The sequence below is a fragment of the Rousettus aegyptiacus genome, unplaced genomic scaffold (genome assembly GCF_014176215.1).
Source record: "Rousettus aegyptiacus isolate mRouAeg1 unplaced genomic scaffold, mRouAeg1.p scaffold_m13_p_5, whole genome shotgun sequence".
NCBI lineage: Eukaryota > Metazoa > Chordata > Mammalia > Chiroptera > Pteropodidae > Rousettus > Rousettus aegyptiacus.
Genome location: NW_023416308.1, coordinates 55,649,284 through 55,666,874, shown reverse-complemented (window position 1 = coordinate 55,666,874; position 17,591 = coordinate 55,649,284). Strand labels below are relative to the sequence as shown.

The following is a 17,591-nucleotide window of genomic DNA, read 5'->3' as shown; positions in this document are numbered from 1 at the left end:
AATCAACAGTTTTTACGTACCTCATTTTCCTGATTCTTTTCACTGGTGAAAGAGTGCCGGTTGCCCCAGATAGTGAGAGATAGAATAATCCATCTCTATTGAAAATGCCAGCAACACAAATTAGCTTCTAAGTCAAATGGACTATGTGCTTGAGTCCAGAGCATGTGCAGTAATTTCTCCACTTCCTGTTTAAATATGATTCATTTTTATCAAATGGAACTGCTCCTGTATTAACTAAACTCCATATTAAGTATCTGGCTTAACTTTTATTTTTTGTTTCAAAAATCTTTGAAAATATTTCAGTTATAGCACAATTCTACTAAAGCAGAAGTGTTAGAAATGTAAATGACATATAACTATTTCAGGCAGGATGGAAGAGCCAGAAAAGTAGACCTTCAGATTCACTCTAGGATGGTGAAAACAAAGAAAATTCCAGAATATATGTTTTATTACAAGTCCAGTTGTTCATGGTAAAAAATCAGACTTGGATATTTAAAGATTAACAATCAACACAGAGCAATTTTGTAGACTACTTTAGGAGGATGAATGATAAAAGTGGTTTCATTCTAATTTTATAAAAATGAGACCATTATTACTCTGTTTACTTAATCTCTGGTCGCATACCCCTGGCCCTTCCTCCAGGGTTGAAGGAACAGTAAACAATTAGAGTGGTTTTTCTTCATCCCATGAGAACAAAGATTGTTTTACTCAGCAGATAGGAACATTGCAAACAATCTGTATATAACTTTCAAATGCATAAATCCCTCTCATCAAAGGAATAAAGTTCAAAGCTTGTTTGTTCCCCATTAAGCTGACAGTAAATCACTGTGATGGACAACCCTACAAACCAAAAAGATATCAAAATATAAAGGTTGAACCACAGTGTGTCCTGGTGTATATACATTATTTTATATTCTTTTCAAATATGCAGCAAGCTCAATAGGGAACGAAGAAAGTTGAAAAACACCTTTTTTAATGGCATCCTTGTGACTTGTCCCGAAATGGAGAATTTCTTGTCCTTAAAGGCAGGACTAATATTTTCTCACCTCTCTTACTTTCTTTGCCTACTCTTGACATTGCATATAGAGCATAAGCACCCATCTTTCCATTGCATTACCAAATCCCTTTCACCTGCATATAGTTTTCAGGATAGCAATTCTCTTGATTCAATCAATTCTGATTTTTCCCACAGACTCCTCTCATTTCACCGATACTAACTTTCCTTTTGATTAGTCATACTTCATCACAGCACTGCCTTATTCTTTCACAAGCAAAATGATAGTAGCCTGCACTGCTTCTCACTTTTAGTTGGGAACCAAAAAAAGTATGACTGAAAAATTTTGTGTGTGTTACATATTTTTTGCTTGTTTATTTTTATCACCAATTTTTCTGTAACTATGTGAGAGAATAAAAACATGAGTAAACAATGAAACAGTTATAGGAACTTGACTTTTTATAAAACAACTAAGCTTCCTGTTTGTGGTTTAATTATTTCATGTGTCACATCTTCCTTCTTTGAAATGCTCTTCAGTAGATTTCTGGGTGCATGCATTTATTTTGATCTATTTTAATAGAATACTCGGGAATATTAAAAAGTTTATGTGTAATAAAAACAAATTATATCCCAATTATCTCATCAAAGAAAGAGATTTAAACCATTTGCTTCTATTATCAACAGCCAGCATAGTCTTGTGTATTACGCAAGCATATTTTCCCACTTCACAAATAACTTCTATGTAAGACAGATTCCAGGCAGGAATAAGTCAGCATACTTAAATTAGATAATCTGATAGTCTAATGAAGAAACTCTAGAAATATGTGGGCAGGAGTTAGGCATATCCAACATGGCACCCTGAAGTATCAAGTGTAGACTTAGGCCTGAATCAGCATAAGAAGGGAGGAGTTGCCAGAAGTTAAACGAGGTAACCAGAAAGCAACTATAAGGGCCACTTGACAGAGTTTCTGACCTCCGGTAGAGGGTAGAAGCCAACCTTCAAGGAGAGAGCCAGGTAAATTGATACCCCAACTTCACTGTCCTGCTCTCTGCTATCCCGTTGTGTCCTCCAATGGGCTGTACTCTGAACCCAAAGTCTGGGGACAAAGGAGACCATTGATTTAGTCTATACAGATCTGCATTGATGACATCCCCCCAGGCAGAGGATGGTGTGCAAATAGTGGAGAGTGGGCCAAGAGAGCCAAGACAACAACACTCAGCACATATTCTATAAGTGAATTTAACTGTTAGGAGTAATCTCTTCAGAAATCACTGATGAAAACATTTGTGCTGAGAAAATAGTAAGTGTATAATTTTTTATTATGAGTCACTGATGCATCACCAGTTCTCACCTTTCTGAGCTTATTTTTCCCTTCTATAAGCTATTTGTCAGGAAAGACACCCACATTCAATTTCAGGCAGTCCATTATCTTAAAAAAAAAAAAAAAAAAAACAGCCTAAAGATTCATCCATCTTCATTTTAAGTTGTTGCTCACATGAGACTTAGGATGAACAACTCTGATTCTGAGGGTGAGAAGGAAGGTAAAATGATGTCATAGAAACACTCAGAATTGTTGAAATTATGCGAACAGCACAAGCCATAGCTTTTGACTGTCAGAGATAATGATGCTAAAGAAACAGTGCTAACAACTCTGGAACATGCTCTCAACCTCTGCCATGGGGGCCAGATTCAACTGTTCACAGTGCAGGTTTAAGTCTATATGAGCCTGGCATGTTTAAGAGAGTACCACTGTAGATAAAGAGAAGTTGGGACAATGCTGTGCATAATTTCATTTACTTAGAAAAGAAAATTGTGGAATGCCTTTCCTTGCTTATAGGACATGATTTTAGATCCACTATCAAACCTCACGTTCATCATCAGAATCTTAAAATTTCACTCATTCATTCATTCATTCATTCATTCAAATTCTTATATTTCCAGGCACTGTGCTAGGCTCAGTGTTAGAAACTGGGTCTGAGTTCCATTGCTGTTCTCAATTCAGCACTAAGGACTTACATCTTAGGGCTGAAATGTGAAAACTTAGGAAAGTCTCAAAGAGCTAAGGATTCCAACTTAGGAGATTCAAGTTTAAGAACTCAGCTATTGGGTCCCCAGCTCAAGTAGTTTTGTTCTTAGGAATCTGGAGTTTATATAATTCAAGGTTTCAAGTTTAGAAAAAATTAAGGATATATTTAGGGTTGCTGAGAACTGAGTCCTTAGGGATTTGAACTTGAGGCAACTCTGGAGAGCTATGTGAAATATTGGGAAGAACATGGCTTCTAAGAAAGCCAGGCTTTACTGGGAATCCATACTCTGCCACGTACTAGCTGTGTCATCTCTCTGAGCCTAAGATTCCTCGGCTATACAATGCGTGGGTGAGGCAGGGGAAGGGACTATAGTTACTTTGCAGGGTTCCTATGAAATGAAATTGGTGATATGTGAAATTCAGCTTAAGATAATTTGATCCCTCATCTATTACAGATTTCAGATCCTTCTTAATCATAATTGCTCAGTGCTTTCCAGTTTGAAGATGTTCTGCTTAATAAACAAGATGAAAGCGAAGTAGCTATTTAATAGCTTCTCTTTTCCCTATGCTATCTCTTAACATTTGTACTACGTCCTCAGAACAACAAATTAACCCTTTCTTGTTTTTATTTTTTTCTTGCTCTGTACATCAACATGGCTAAAAAAGCATTTTCATTGCCTTATTGTTTTTTTTTTCCAATCTTCAGCATATTTTGTATTTTAGCCTTGCTAGCACTATTCTTAAACTGCGTTCCATTCTTTTCTCTTCATCCTCTGATTGTGTACTTCCCTCACCCTTTTTGTATGCATGGTCTCTTAAAACCTAAACTCACCTTCATATTCCAGTCCCAATTACAAGGATGGGCACAAAACATCTTAGGAATCTGCAAATGGATGGATAAGTAGTAGAAAGAAAAGTGTATGAAAAGAAAAATAAATGAAGAGCATCTTGTTTTGTCACATTTTAAGGAGTTTTGAAAACTATTTTATGCCATATTAAGAACCAAACTTTTTATTGTACAGTTAGAATGTCACATCAATAACCAAATATGTTCCAACAATAATATACAAACTACCTCTGCCATCAGAGTTAAATTTTGAAAAGAAGTGTATCCTATATTTTTGAAATAAGTGTGACTCTTCATAATGTTCCTGTATCATTCAGGTAGCTGATTGGAAGGTAGACAGACCACTTTGTGGCTGTAACCACATTTGCTTCATTTCCCATAAATTCATTTAGAATTTCTCCTACCAGGAGGATGTGATCTCATTAATAACACGCCAGTTTTTGGATCATGGATCTATGGAAATAAAAGAATTTTATATTTGAATATAAATATGGTCACAAGACTAAACTAACCAATGTTTACATAATAATTTGATATACCTAAGGTCTTTTAGTAATTCACAATGCCCTCATTTAAATGGGCCACTGCCTTTGAAACAAGGAGTGAAAGGTTAGAAAGCATCATAAGTAGTAAATGTTGCCCAATGACTTTCAAAACCCATATATATTCTACACTTTTGTCCTTTATACCATTCCTAGCATCACAGTGGCTGACATTTTATTTTATGGGGGTAAGGGGTGGGGTATTTGAACTGCTTTATTCTGAGCCTTGGAGCTTATGAGTCCTATCACAACAGCTTTTTTCTTTTTCTTTTTCTTTTTTTTTTTAGCATTTTATTTTATTTTATTATTAGTTTCAAGTATACTATACATTGGTTAGGCATTTATATAGTTTATAAAACTATCCCCCTAATTACTCTATCACCCCTCTGGTTCTTCACGTAGCCATTACATTACTGCTGACTGCATTCCTTATGCTGTGCTCTCCATCCCCGTGACCATATCTCAAATACCAGTTTACTTCTTTAGCCTTTCATCCCTTTCTCCCAGCTCCCCTCCACTGCCACCCCTCTGGCTGTCACCAGATTGTCCTCTATCTTTGTGAGTCTGTTTTCAATTAGTTTGTTCTTTCTGTTCCTTGGATTCCACAAATAAGTGAAATCATATGGTACTTATCTTTCTCTATCTGACTTATTTTGTTCACCGTAATAACCTCTAGGTCCATCCACGTCTGACATTTTTAAGCTGGATTTTTCCCCCTCATCCAGTGCTCAAATTCATAAATTTCCATCAAACACCCCATATTCATAGTGGTTAAAAGTACAGATACTAGAGTAACCAGATTTGGATTCCAGTTCTGATCTGGCTATTTATTGATTCTCTGGCTTTCTTCAGAATAAGGATTTTAATGTTCCTATTTCACAGTATTGGTGGAAGGGTTACAATATTGTGTGCATGTTATTTGGAAAATATTACTTATAGCCCAGCAAAATGCTAAGTGCTCTACAAGTTTTAATTTAATAAATCTTAACAACCTCATCCAGCATGTATTTGTATTGAGGTAAAGATAATGTAAGGCATTTACTACTTGATAATAGTAAGTGTTCAATAGTCTTAATTGTTATTATTTTACAATATTTTAAAATAGCTTTTACTTGCTGTAGTTATCACCTTAAGTAAAAATAAAATATGGCAATTTGGTAGTTTGATTTTGTGCATACTAATCTGTGTCAATTGATTAATCAATTCATTATATACATACCCTTATTTTTGTAGCTTTATAAATGCACCTATTGGATAAGCTCTTATAAACATACATTAACTTAATTTTACTAGATCTGGAAGAATGTGAACTAACATTTACTAAATGTTTACTATGTGCCAGTCACTTTATCAATGTTATTTTATTTTATTTTCACTGTAGCTGGTAAAGTTGACTTTGTTACCTCCACTTTATACATAAAGACGTGCTTGGGGATTGATCTAAAACAAGGAAAAGTGTTGTTATTTTTTAATACAGTTGAAAAAGCTAATATTGAATACCCTCAAAAAAATTAACTCTCTACAATGCCTAGGACTTTTTATGATATATAGAAAATCATTTAAGTTAATACGTATAACAATGCTACAGCAAGGTTGTAAACAGTTTTGCAGATGTCAGATTTCATTTTTTAAATATTATCATTATTATTGTGAAATACATGCTAAAGAGAGCAAAAATTTTAAGTTTAATAATAAAATTAACACCACTTGCCTCCCCACCCCCTTCTAAGACTGCCTTAGACCACTGATAATTTTGAAGAACTCTGTGTGCGCATTTTGAGTTACCACCCCTGCCTCCTCTTCAACAAGTGACCACTACATCACTATCCGCCTCTATGTTAAACATTCTCTTGACTTTATTTTTATAGTTTTTCCTTCTTTGTATTCCTTGAAAAATAGAGATTAATTGGGAAGAAGTAAGTATGCAGTACACATCTGGAATAATAAAGGGAAATATTGACACTGTTACACTGTTGGAGGAACTCTCCCATTAGAAGACAGGAAGAACAGGGTTTGGTTCACTATCTGAGCTTCCCTGAGTTTACAAGGGCCCCCAGGGGTTGGAGGCTGACCACAAGTGAGTGGCACTCTCTTCTGTCAGAATTGCAAAGTTCAGATACTTTAGTGGATTGTTTATTGTTTTGGTGGTGTGAGTTGGGGTCGCCCCTTCAATTTTTTGGTTACCTATTGTCTTGCAAGACAAAGACTTTCTCCCCTTTTACCACTTTTCTCTTTCATTACCTAACGGCTAGAAGACACTTTTCACTTCATTTTTGCCTTTCCCCCTCTAAAAGGTACACATTTTGAAGAATGCTCTTTTAAATTGTGCCTACTTTTAAGTCATTTTCTTGTAGTTCAGGACCTGATCTACCAGAATACCCTTTTAAATATTTTTTCAGACTTAGGGTAAGAGTAATTTTAGACCTATCTAGAGCTATTTACTAACTCTCTTCTCCCTTCCTTGTAGTTTTTCTTGGTATTCATTAGCTCCAAAGTAGGCCAGGGTGTAGGAGGTGGGTCCAGAGGCATTAGGATTGTCAGAAGGAAAAGCCACAGGCCCAAAATGGTATCACTTGTGCTAAAGCCCATGATGCCAGACCTAGATTTAATACTTGAGCTATTTGCTATTTCATCCTCTCCAAGAAATATAATCTTAATCAGCCAGTCTGGAATTTTCTGGTCAACATCATGAAGTAATCTATAAATGGGTCCTCTCTACCCCTATAGAAAAAAGAGGCAATCTGCATGATACAAACCCTTGCAATTTTCTTCCCTTCCAAAAATATCCTGATCTAAAAATAATCCTTTTTTTCTTTGTTAATAACTTCCTTGGCCTGCCCTTCTCCCTATAAGAACCTCCCATTTTGTACAACCCCTAGAAGTACCCTTCTAGTAGCAAGACAGGATGCTGCCTGATTCATGTATTTTAATAAAGCCAATTAGATCTTCAAATTTACTTGGTTGAATTTTGTTCTTTAATAGGAATTAGTAGGTGTTTTCTTTTTCTTCTTATTGTTGTTTTGAAGTTTGGTCATTCTCTGTCATTAAGGTATGCCATGGACACGGTTTCTATGAAGTTTTCTTTACTCTTTTTTGTTCTGTATGGTTTCCATGATATATTAGAAGACTAGAAACTAGGCAGTTGCTAGGTAGTTTTCAACTACATGGAATTCCCTGTTATTTTGTCTTTCTTACAAAGCACTAATGATGGCAGAAATAAAAAAGATTCTACTAAACTTTGGAGACTAACTCTATGGTGAAACCAATTTTGATCTTCAGTGGAGAGTAAAAAAGCAAAAACTACATTTTCCCTTAGTTTAGACAGGAGTTCATCTCATAGCTATTTATTGATGGTTAAAATTAAATACAACAAATTGAAAAAGTAAACTATCTCAGTGATACTACATTTGATATAAAAATGTTTCTAATCAATAAAATACTCTGCTCTACTTGCAATGATTACTAAAGGCATATACATAAGAGTAGAAAATAAAGTTGTTTAAAATTTTTCTAATGTTGCATAAAGAATTAAGAATGGATATGGTGACTCCATGTAAAATTTTCTGTCCTTTGCACATCAACGTTTAAGAAAAACATCCCTTCTTCTTATATTTCTCTCATCCCTCTATTCCTTTGTGGTTTTGAAAATTAATGGCTATTAATTTGGGATGTATCTCTTTAAGACAGACAGGCTTTGTCTGTGCCAAAGTCAACACACGATTACTCAATGATAGCCAACTGCCTGGCTCTAATTAGTTCATTAGCAGTCCTCCAATCTAGAAGTAGCTTCTCCTCCATATTACTTTTTATCTTTACTTTTATAAATTTGGGATTATAAGCCCATCATGGCCACTCAGGTAAATTTACTAACATATGGAGGGAGAAGGGCTTCATATCTGTCAGGCCTTTTTTAATCTCCTACATCTGAATGTTTTTATCTCAGAATGTAATTCTACCATCAGATGTCATTCTGCCCTACTACGAAAGCTTTTATTTTTAATATTAAATCTTTTAATTCAACATTTACCATTTTCAAAATAGTGAATCATAGGTAGTATGGCATCTGTATATACTGTGGAATATATACAATCATTGTAAAATATAGCAAAATTTTATATCAGTGGTTTTCTATCATTGGGTGGTAGAATTTCCTACAGTGTGTCTGTAATACTTTTTATGTATTTACTTGTTTATTTATTATTTGTATAAGAGATCCAGAAATAATGACATTTTTGCCTGATAAGAATTTATTTTTAATTAAAATTGTATATATTAAGATGTACAACATGATTTGATATATATTACACAATAAAATTATTAGTACAGACAAGCTAATTAGCATACTCATCTTTTCAAATAGTTACCTTTTTCCTCATGAAAGCACCTAAAATCTCTCGTAGCAAATTTCTAGTATTCGAGACAATGTTATTAGCTATTGCTATTATGCTCTATATTAGATCTCCACACTTATTTATCCTACATTATTACAACTTTGTACCCTTTGACCAGCATCTCCCCACTCCCATATCCTTGGTAACCACTGTTCAACTCTCTGCTTCTATGTATTCAGCTTTGTTAGATTCCACATACAAGTGAGATCCACCTACAATATTTTTTAAATGACTTATTTTATTAATACAAAAACACCTACTTTATTCATTTCCCAATTATTTCTCACTTCCTAACCCTTAGAAATACATATGCACCTATCACATCTCATTGCCTCAACTAGCCACCGCTAAGTAGAAAAAGAGATAAAAATGTGTAAATGCCTAGTGTCCAATTACAGTAGCCACTGACTTTTGTACAACCATGGGAGAAATGATCAAACACAATGAAGTTCAACATCTCAAAGTAATAACTTTTTTTGGAGCAAACACATCATTAGTATATCCCTTGCCTTGGAAAAGTAGTGTGCCAGAACATTCTGACCTTGGAGTCAAATGGAATTTGGTTTGAATCTCAGATTTGTGACATATGAAGTGCGTGATCCTGAATCAGTAACTTAATCTCTCTTAGCTTCAGTTTCACCACCTATGAAAGGGGAACGAGAATACTAACCTTTCAGTTTTGTTTTAATTGGGAGGAAAAAAAAATTTAAATAGCTCAAAGAAAAGATGCTTAGTCAGAATTTTCAAGATTTGGTGATCAAATGGAAAGGTGGAGGTAAAAGGAAGAGATTACGATAACACTCACATTTCTGGTTTGGACGAATATATCTGAGCTGAGGATTAAAGTATAAATCAGCCAGGTAAAGGTGCAGTAAGGGAAAAGACAATGCTCTATAGGGAAGAAATGCATGAACAAAGGGCAGAAGGTGAGCGAGAACATAGCATCCTTGGAACCCAAGGTAGTTTTGTATGCTTTGAGGGTCAAGTGCAATAGAATAGGAAGAGATTAGGGTGTGACAGAAATGGCAGATCAGTCATGAAAGACCTTTTGAATTATAATTCCGTGTTTGGACTTTGCCCTGAGAGTGAAGTGGAGACATTGAAAGAATCTAAATCAGATTTGGAGTGGAGAGGAGCAAAGGACAGGGAGCAGGATGACCAGTTAAGAGACTACGGCTAAAAGCTGAGTGTAAGACAACAATGGCCTAAAGTAAGGTAGCAGGAATGGGAACTAAAAGACAGATCAGAAAGGTCTTACCAGATCCCCTAGGATCCAGGCATCTGCTTCTCTTTTATGGTCCTTAACACTTTGTGTTCACTACCATCATTGCAGGTGCTTATCATAGTGTGTTTCAATTACACATTATAATATAAGTCCCTCGCATACTTTCTGGCATGTGGAGAGTGTTCAGTATATATGTATTAGTGAAAAAGTACAAATATGAATCTCTCTCCCACTCTGCACCTCTCCTTTTAACACCTGTAAATGATGAAATTGTTTCCACCAATGGAGACAGGACTGCCATTACCCTTATAAAAGTTTTGAGTGTTAGTTTCCATGTGAAAGTATATTAAATACTAAAGACTAAGTTCACTATAGTACATTTTCTGCCCTTAGAAGCTTATATATAATATATATTTTTTAACTTTCAGAAAAATAAATTTCCATATATTTTAGTTTCCCATTTACCTTTTAAAATCAAGATTATTAACTGTAGTTATTTTTACTGAGTGGACTCTTCCAGGCATATCATGCCTAAATTGTATCTTTCTACATATATATAAAATTTTCTATAATATTCTGAATATCAAAAGACAATTTAATTAAAAAGACTTAGCTCCCAAAATATAGAGAACATACTTTTTAACATATAACTGATTAATCAGGGCATGTTTCTAATGAATTAGACTATTCAGTGTACACATAGATAATGAAGGGATGACAAAGGCTATAGTGTCAAAACATATTGTACGGGTGCAAGGCTGTACAGTATTTTATAAAGCATAGTACTGATGCTGGAGAAAGAAATATAGCTAACAATATAAGAACAATTTAATTATTTATAATTTTTTAAGAGTAAAAATAATTTCTTTTTGTTTTTCATTGCCTCCAACATGTTTATTTCCTTCCAAAATTTGCACTTCCCTTAAAAATGCCAAATTGTGTTTCTAGGTTTTGCAAGCCTCTTGATTTACTGCCTTTAAGTCTTGGTTAAATATATTTTTACCAATTATTCTCAAGTTTTAAAAACAACACTTAAAACTGTTATATTCAATAAAATAGAAGGCTCTGGGACACCTAAAAATTTATAAGGCAAAGTCTTTCGGCTTTTTATCACTTCATGCCCATATGACTGAACTAAGAAAGCAAGGTTCTTATATAGCATTGACGGAAAGTGTAGAGTTCACAATTTACATTTTTCATGACAAAGTCCCATATTAGGTTAACAGAAGATTATATGCATTAGTCAAGTAGGATGTGTATATAAGAGTATATGTGTGATAGCTTATTTAATTATTTACATGGATGGTTTGCAGCTTTTATAAGAACAATGATGTATAACTCCTATGTTCATTGCAGCATTATTTATAACAATGAAGATGTGGAAGCAACCTTGGTATCCATCTATAGATGAATAGATAAAGAAGATGTGATATATACATATAATAGAATATTATGCAGCAATAAAAAAAAGAATAAAATCTTTTCATTTTTGACAACATGGATGGATCTAGAGGCCATTATGCTAAGTGAAATAAGCCAGGTAGAGAAAAACAAATACAGTATAGTTTCACTTATACGTGAAATCTAAGAAAACAAGCAAAATAAAATAAAAACAAATTCATAGAAAAACAGACTAAAAGGATGATTGCCAACCAAAACCATCCAGAATTCTAACCTACAGAATGGTGAGATAAAATATTTATGCTGTTTTAAGTCACTAAATTTGTGGCAATGTTTTAGAGTAGAAATTGAAAACACACACACACACACACACACACACACACACATATTTTTTATAAAATTGATTTTTTGAGCAGTTTCAGGTATACAGAAAAATTGGGTAGGAAGTACAGAGATTTGCTATATATTCCCTGCCCCTACTCATGCGTAGCCTCCCCTATTATCTTCTCCATCAGAGTCATACATTTCTTAAGATAGATAAACCTAACTGACACATTATTATTACCTAACAACCATACTTTACATTAAAGTTTACTCTTGGTGTTGTATATTCTGTGAGGTTACACAAATGTAAAATAACACATATCTATCATTATAATATCATACAGAGCAGTTTTACTGCCCTAAAATTCTTCTATGCTCTGCCTATTCAACCTTACCACACCCTAGCCCCTGACAATTACTGATATTTTTACTGTCTCCATAGTTTTGCCTTTTCAAGAAAGTTATATATAGTTGAAATCATTTCAGATTGTCTTCTTTCACTTAGTATTATGCATTTAAGATTCCTCCATGTCTTTTCAAGGCTCATCCATTTTTATTTGAATCTTCTTTTTCCTTTCTCTCTGTCACCCTTACCATTCTTAATTTTGACCCCACTCTTCAATATGAGGTCTTGTCCCAGATAAAAGCTATAAAAGCTCGGTTTTGAGATTTCACAGGGTTTAGACTGCTCTTGTGTTTAGGATTTATCATAAGCCTCAGCACACTGGCTATTGGAATGAGCAAATTTTAGCTGCTGTTCTCAATCAAATTGAGCCTTCTAATAAATTGGCTGCTATGAATTAACTTGTTTTCAGTTTCTCAGGTGCCACATCGAGCATCCCTCTGCTTTCTGCAGTTCAGACACTGATACTAAGAAAGCCCTGTGGCTTTTGCTGATTTATCCCATCAGCCTGCATTTTTGGCATTGATGGACATATTCTGTCGCCACTTTTGTTATAAATGTTGTCCATTGGTTTTTAGTTTTGTTAGATAGATGCCTTGGTTTTGTTATATGTGGGAATTTGGACATTTAAAAAACTATGCTTCTTCTGATATCAGCATCTCCCCAGAATCCTAGGCCTAACTTAGATATATTTTTTAATTGCTTGTAAATATTATTATTAAAAATTTGGAGTGATGTCAGAAACATGGCAGAGTGAGAGTCATCCTCAGATATCTCTCTTTGAAACAACAATAAGCTGAACATCTAAAACTCAACAAAGCACCCAAACTGCACACCAGCATGTCTGAGCATAGGATCTGTGGATAAGAGCTACCAAAGGTCAGAAACCTAGGTGTCAGGAAATGGACTGGGAGAAACAAAGAAGCTGCTTCTCTTAGCCAGAGCTCCCTGTAAGAGGAGTAGGAGGGGAGAAGATACGGTGACTTCCATGATATCCCTGCCTGGGAGTGCTGTGAGCTCCATGTGGCTGGCAGCAATGTCCAGTCATCAAAGCAGAAAGCAGAGAAACAGGGATGGCAGAGAAACAACAATTGACTTTTAAATCCACGGGTGCAAAACCGAGGATGAGTCGCAGCCCCCATCTCCCAACCCAGAAGGCCCCTCACGCCATACCCTCCAAGAAGGAATGCCATGGAGCCCCAGGGGAATCTGAGCAAATGCTACTGAAACAGTCGCTAAAAGAGACGGAAACTGAGACTGAGCGTAGTGACTGAGATTAAACATCTATAAGAAAAGAAAGACATTATTAAGAATTTATATAAAGTAGATATCCAAGAGGCTTAGATGTCACCTACTGGAAACCAAAAGAAAAGTGCCTTCTTTGCAACAGGCTAGGGACTATTATATAATAAATCTTCTTTCTTAAAAAAAAAAAAAAATCAGAATATACTACCATTAATGTCCAGAAGGAGAAATAGTCTATTAAACATCATGAACAACAAAGGTGACAAGTCATCTCAGAAGGAAAGAGAAAAATCTCCAGAAAATAAGCTTACAGACATAAAAATATGTGACTTAAATGACAGAGAATTCATGAAGGTACTTCTGAAAAAACTCAGTGAGATCTGAAACGAATCATATCAACAGTTACAGAAACTGAAAAAACAAGTAGATGAGCAGAATGAGTTCTTTAGCAAGGAGATTGAAACCCTCAAAAAGAACCGAATAGACTTCCTGGAGATAAAGAACACATCGCAAGAGCTGAAAAATGAAATAGCAAGCTTGGGAAAGAGAGTCGACCAAATGGAGGAAAGGAACAGTGATATCTAAAACAGAAATCTAGAAATAAATCAGAATGAGGAAGGAAGAAATTGAAGAACAAAAAATAATGAAAGAGAAATACAAGAACTAGCTGATACCATCAGGAGAAGAAACATAAGAATAATGGAAATTCTCAAAGGCAAGGAAAAAGAGCAGAGATTAGAAAGCATTATCAGACAAATAATGGACAAGAATTTCTCAAATCTAAGGAATGAACTGGAGCTTGGAATTTAAGAAGTCAACAGAACACCTAATTATCTCAACCCAAAAAAGTCTTCGTCAAGACACATTGCATCAAAGTTATCAAAAGTTGACAACAAAAACAGAATTCTCAGGACAGCCAGGGAAAAGAAGACAGTAACCTAAAAGAGAAAATCCAGTAGATATCATAGGACTTCCAAATACGAACCTTACATACCAGAAAGGAGTGGAATCAAATATTCAAACTATTAAGTGAAAGGAATCACCAGCCTGGAATAACGTATCCAGCTAAACTCTCCTTTAAATATGAAGGAGATAAAGACCATTCAAAACATACAAAAATTGAGGGAATTCTCCACTATGAAGTCTGCACTACAGGAAATACTGAAAGGGGTCAGCTCACCTAAAACAAAATGACAAAAAAAAAAATGCATAATTAGGAGTATGGTTACTGATAGAAGGCTCATAGAAGCAGAGGAGTGCAACCTTTGCTAAAAACAGGGCATTATAAGCTTAAATAATAAGAAGAGATTTGCTATTGCAAGATAGAAATGAATGTTAAGCATACATAGGAACAAACTGAGACAACAATGACTGAAGAGAGAGGATTCAAATCCAAATTCACAAATGGGAATGGGCATAAGGCACATGCAGAAGAAAAGAGATGACTGAGAGATGACTGTGTGTGTGTGTGTGTGTGTGTGTGTGTGTATACACACTATCCTTTACATATTCATAATGGTAACCACAAACCAAAGATTCAGAAATGAACATAAAACAAGAAAGACCAGAGGGAAAACCCACAAAAGCCAACCAAAATAAAGAAAACAGAAACACAAGGACAAGGAAGAAATGGAAACACCAAGTACCAGAAAGCAAAAGATAAAATGGCTATAAGAAGACCTCATATTTCAATAATCACCCTAAATGTAAATGGTCTGAACTCACCAATAAAAAGGCATAGAGTTGCAAATTGGATTAAAAACAAAAACCAAGCATATGCTGCCTCCAGGAGACACGTCTCAGTTCCAAAGACTAATATAGACCCAAAATGAAAGGGTGGAAAATGATGTTTAAAGCTGATGGCATTCAGAGAAAAGTGGGAGTAGCGCTACTAATATTGAATGAAATAGACTTCAAAATAAAAAAGGTAAAGAAAGATACTAATGAACATTTCATAATGATAAAGGGAATCATGCACCACGAAGACATAACACTTATTAATACCTACACTCCTAATCAGAGAGCCCCAAAATATATAAAGCAATTACTAACAGCACTAAAGGGAGAAACAGACCAAAACACTATCATAGTAGAGGACCTAAATACTCCATTGTCAGATATGGATGATCATCTGAGCAGAAAATCGATAAGGAAATAACATCCTTAAATGACACCTTAGACCAACTGGGCATAATTGATATACACAGAGCCTTCCATCCCAAAACAGCTGCTTATACATTCTTCTCTAGTGCACATGGAACATTCTCAAGGATTGCTCACATGCTGGAACACAGAGATAGCCTCAACAGATATAAGAAGGTTGAAATCATACCAATCATATTCTCTGATCACAATGCTTTGAAACTAGAGATCAACTGCAAAAACAAAGCAGAAAGATAAACAAATACATTGAGATTAAACAACATACTACTGAAGAATAACTGGGTCAGAGAAGAAATACAAAGAGAGATCAAGAGATGCATAGAAATGAATGATAATGATGGCACAACAAATCAAAACTATTCAGACACAGTTTAAAAAGTTCGTATCATAACAAGCCTACCTCCAAAAACAAGAACGAGCCCCAAAAAACAACCTAACACTTCATCTTAAAAAACTAAAAAAGGAAGAACAAATGAAGCCTAAAGTCAGCAGAAGAAAAATAATAATCAAAATTAAAGCAGAAATAAATGAAATTGGAAACAAAACAAAACAAAAAAATAGAAAAAAATAAAAGTGACAAAGAGCTGGTTCTCTAAGAAAGTTAATAAAATTGACAAACCCCTGGCTAGACTCTCTAAAGAAAAAGGAGAAAGGACACAAATAAACAAAATCAGGGATGAAAGAGGGGAAATTATGATAGACACTGCATAAATATAAAGGACCATACAAGAATACTGTAAAAAAGCATATAATGCCAAATTTAATAACCTAGAAGAAATGGACCAATATGTAGAAAAATACAATCTTCCTAGACTGAATCAAGATCTGGAAAATCTGAATAGACCAATCAGCAGTATGGAAATTGAAACAATCATCAAAAACTTACCAAAAAGTAAAAGTCCAGGACCAGATGGCTTCACCAGTGAATTCTACCAAGCATTCAAATAAGATTTAATACCTAGTCTCATCAAAGTCTTCCAAAAAATTAAAGAGGAGGCAGTACTTCCCAACTCATTTTATGAGGCTAGTATTACTCTGATACCAAAACCTGGTAAAGATAACACAGAAAAAGAAAACTACAGATTAATATCTCTCATGAACGCAGATGCAAAATTCTAAATAAGATACTAGTGACCAAATACAGCAACATATTAAAAAGATTATACACCACGATCAAGTGGGCTTCATCCCAGGGGAACAGGGATGGTTCAACATATGCAGCGTCATTAATGTGATACACTGCATAAACAAATTAAAAAATAAGAATCATATGATCATATCAATAGATACAGAAAAAGCCTTCAACAGGATACAGCATCCATTTATGATCAAAACATTTAATAAAATCAGTATAGAAGAAAAATACCTCAATATAATAAAAGCCATATATGACAAACTCTCGGCCAACTTTATTCTCATGGTGAAAGTTAAAAACCTTCCCTCTAAGATCAGGAACAAGGCAAGACTGTCCCCTATTGCCGCTGTTATTCAATATAACATTGGGGGTCCTAGCAAGAGCAATCAGGCAAGAGAAAGATATAAAAGGCATCCAAATAGGAAACGAAGAAGTCAAACTGTCACTATTTGCGGATGACATGCTTCTCTATATAGAAAACCCTAAAGACTCCACAAGAACACTATTAGAAACAATAGGCAAATACAGTAAAGTTTCTGGATACAAAATCAACGTTCAAACATCCATAGCCTTCCTATACTCTAATAATGAAGTGTTAGAAAAAGAAGTAGAAAAAATAATTCCTTTTGCAATAGCAAAAAATAAAATAAAATACCTAGGAATAAATCTAACAAAACATGTGAACAACCTATATAATGAAAACTATAAGACCCTATTAAAAGAAATTGAAGAAGATACAAAGAAATAGAAAGGTATTTCATGTTCTTGGATTGGAAGAATCAACATAGTTAAAATGACCATATTATCTAAAGTATTATACAGATTTAATGCAATCCTCATCAAAATCTCATTGCCATTTATTAAAGAAATGGAACAAAAAATTACCAGATTTGT

The 17,591-nt window shown here is 34.7% G+C and overlaps 1 protein-coding gene across 3 annotated transcripts in view; it reads right to left on the bottom strand.

The window, feature by feature from the left end:
* The window catches only part of TRPC6 (transient receptor potential cation channel subfamily C member 6), a 105,991-nt gene that overhangs the window by 50,114 nt on the left and 38,286 nt on the right, over window positions 1-17,591 (bottom strand). The window contains exon 1 of one of the 3 annotated variants that reach the window (XM_016134007.2): window positions 21-4,998. The exons of the other annotated variants lie outside the window; for them this stretch is intronic. Within the exon in view, the coding sequence (XP_015989493.1) occupies window positions 21-25 (5 nt within the window). The 5' untranslated portion in view covers window positions 26-4,998. Of the gene's footprint in view, window positions 1-20; window positions 4,999-17,591 lie in introns of those variants that run through there. 3 annotated transcript variants of the gene reach the window in all.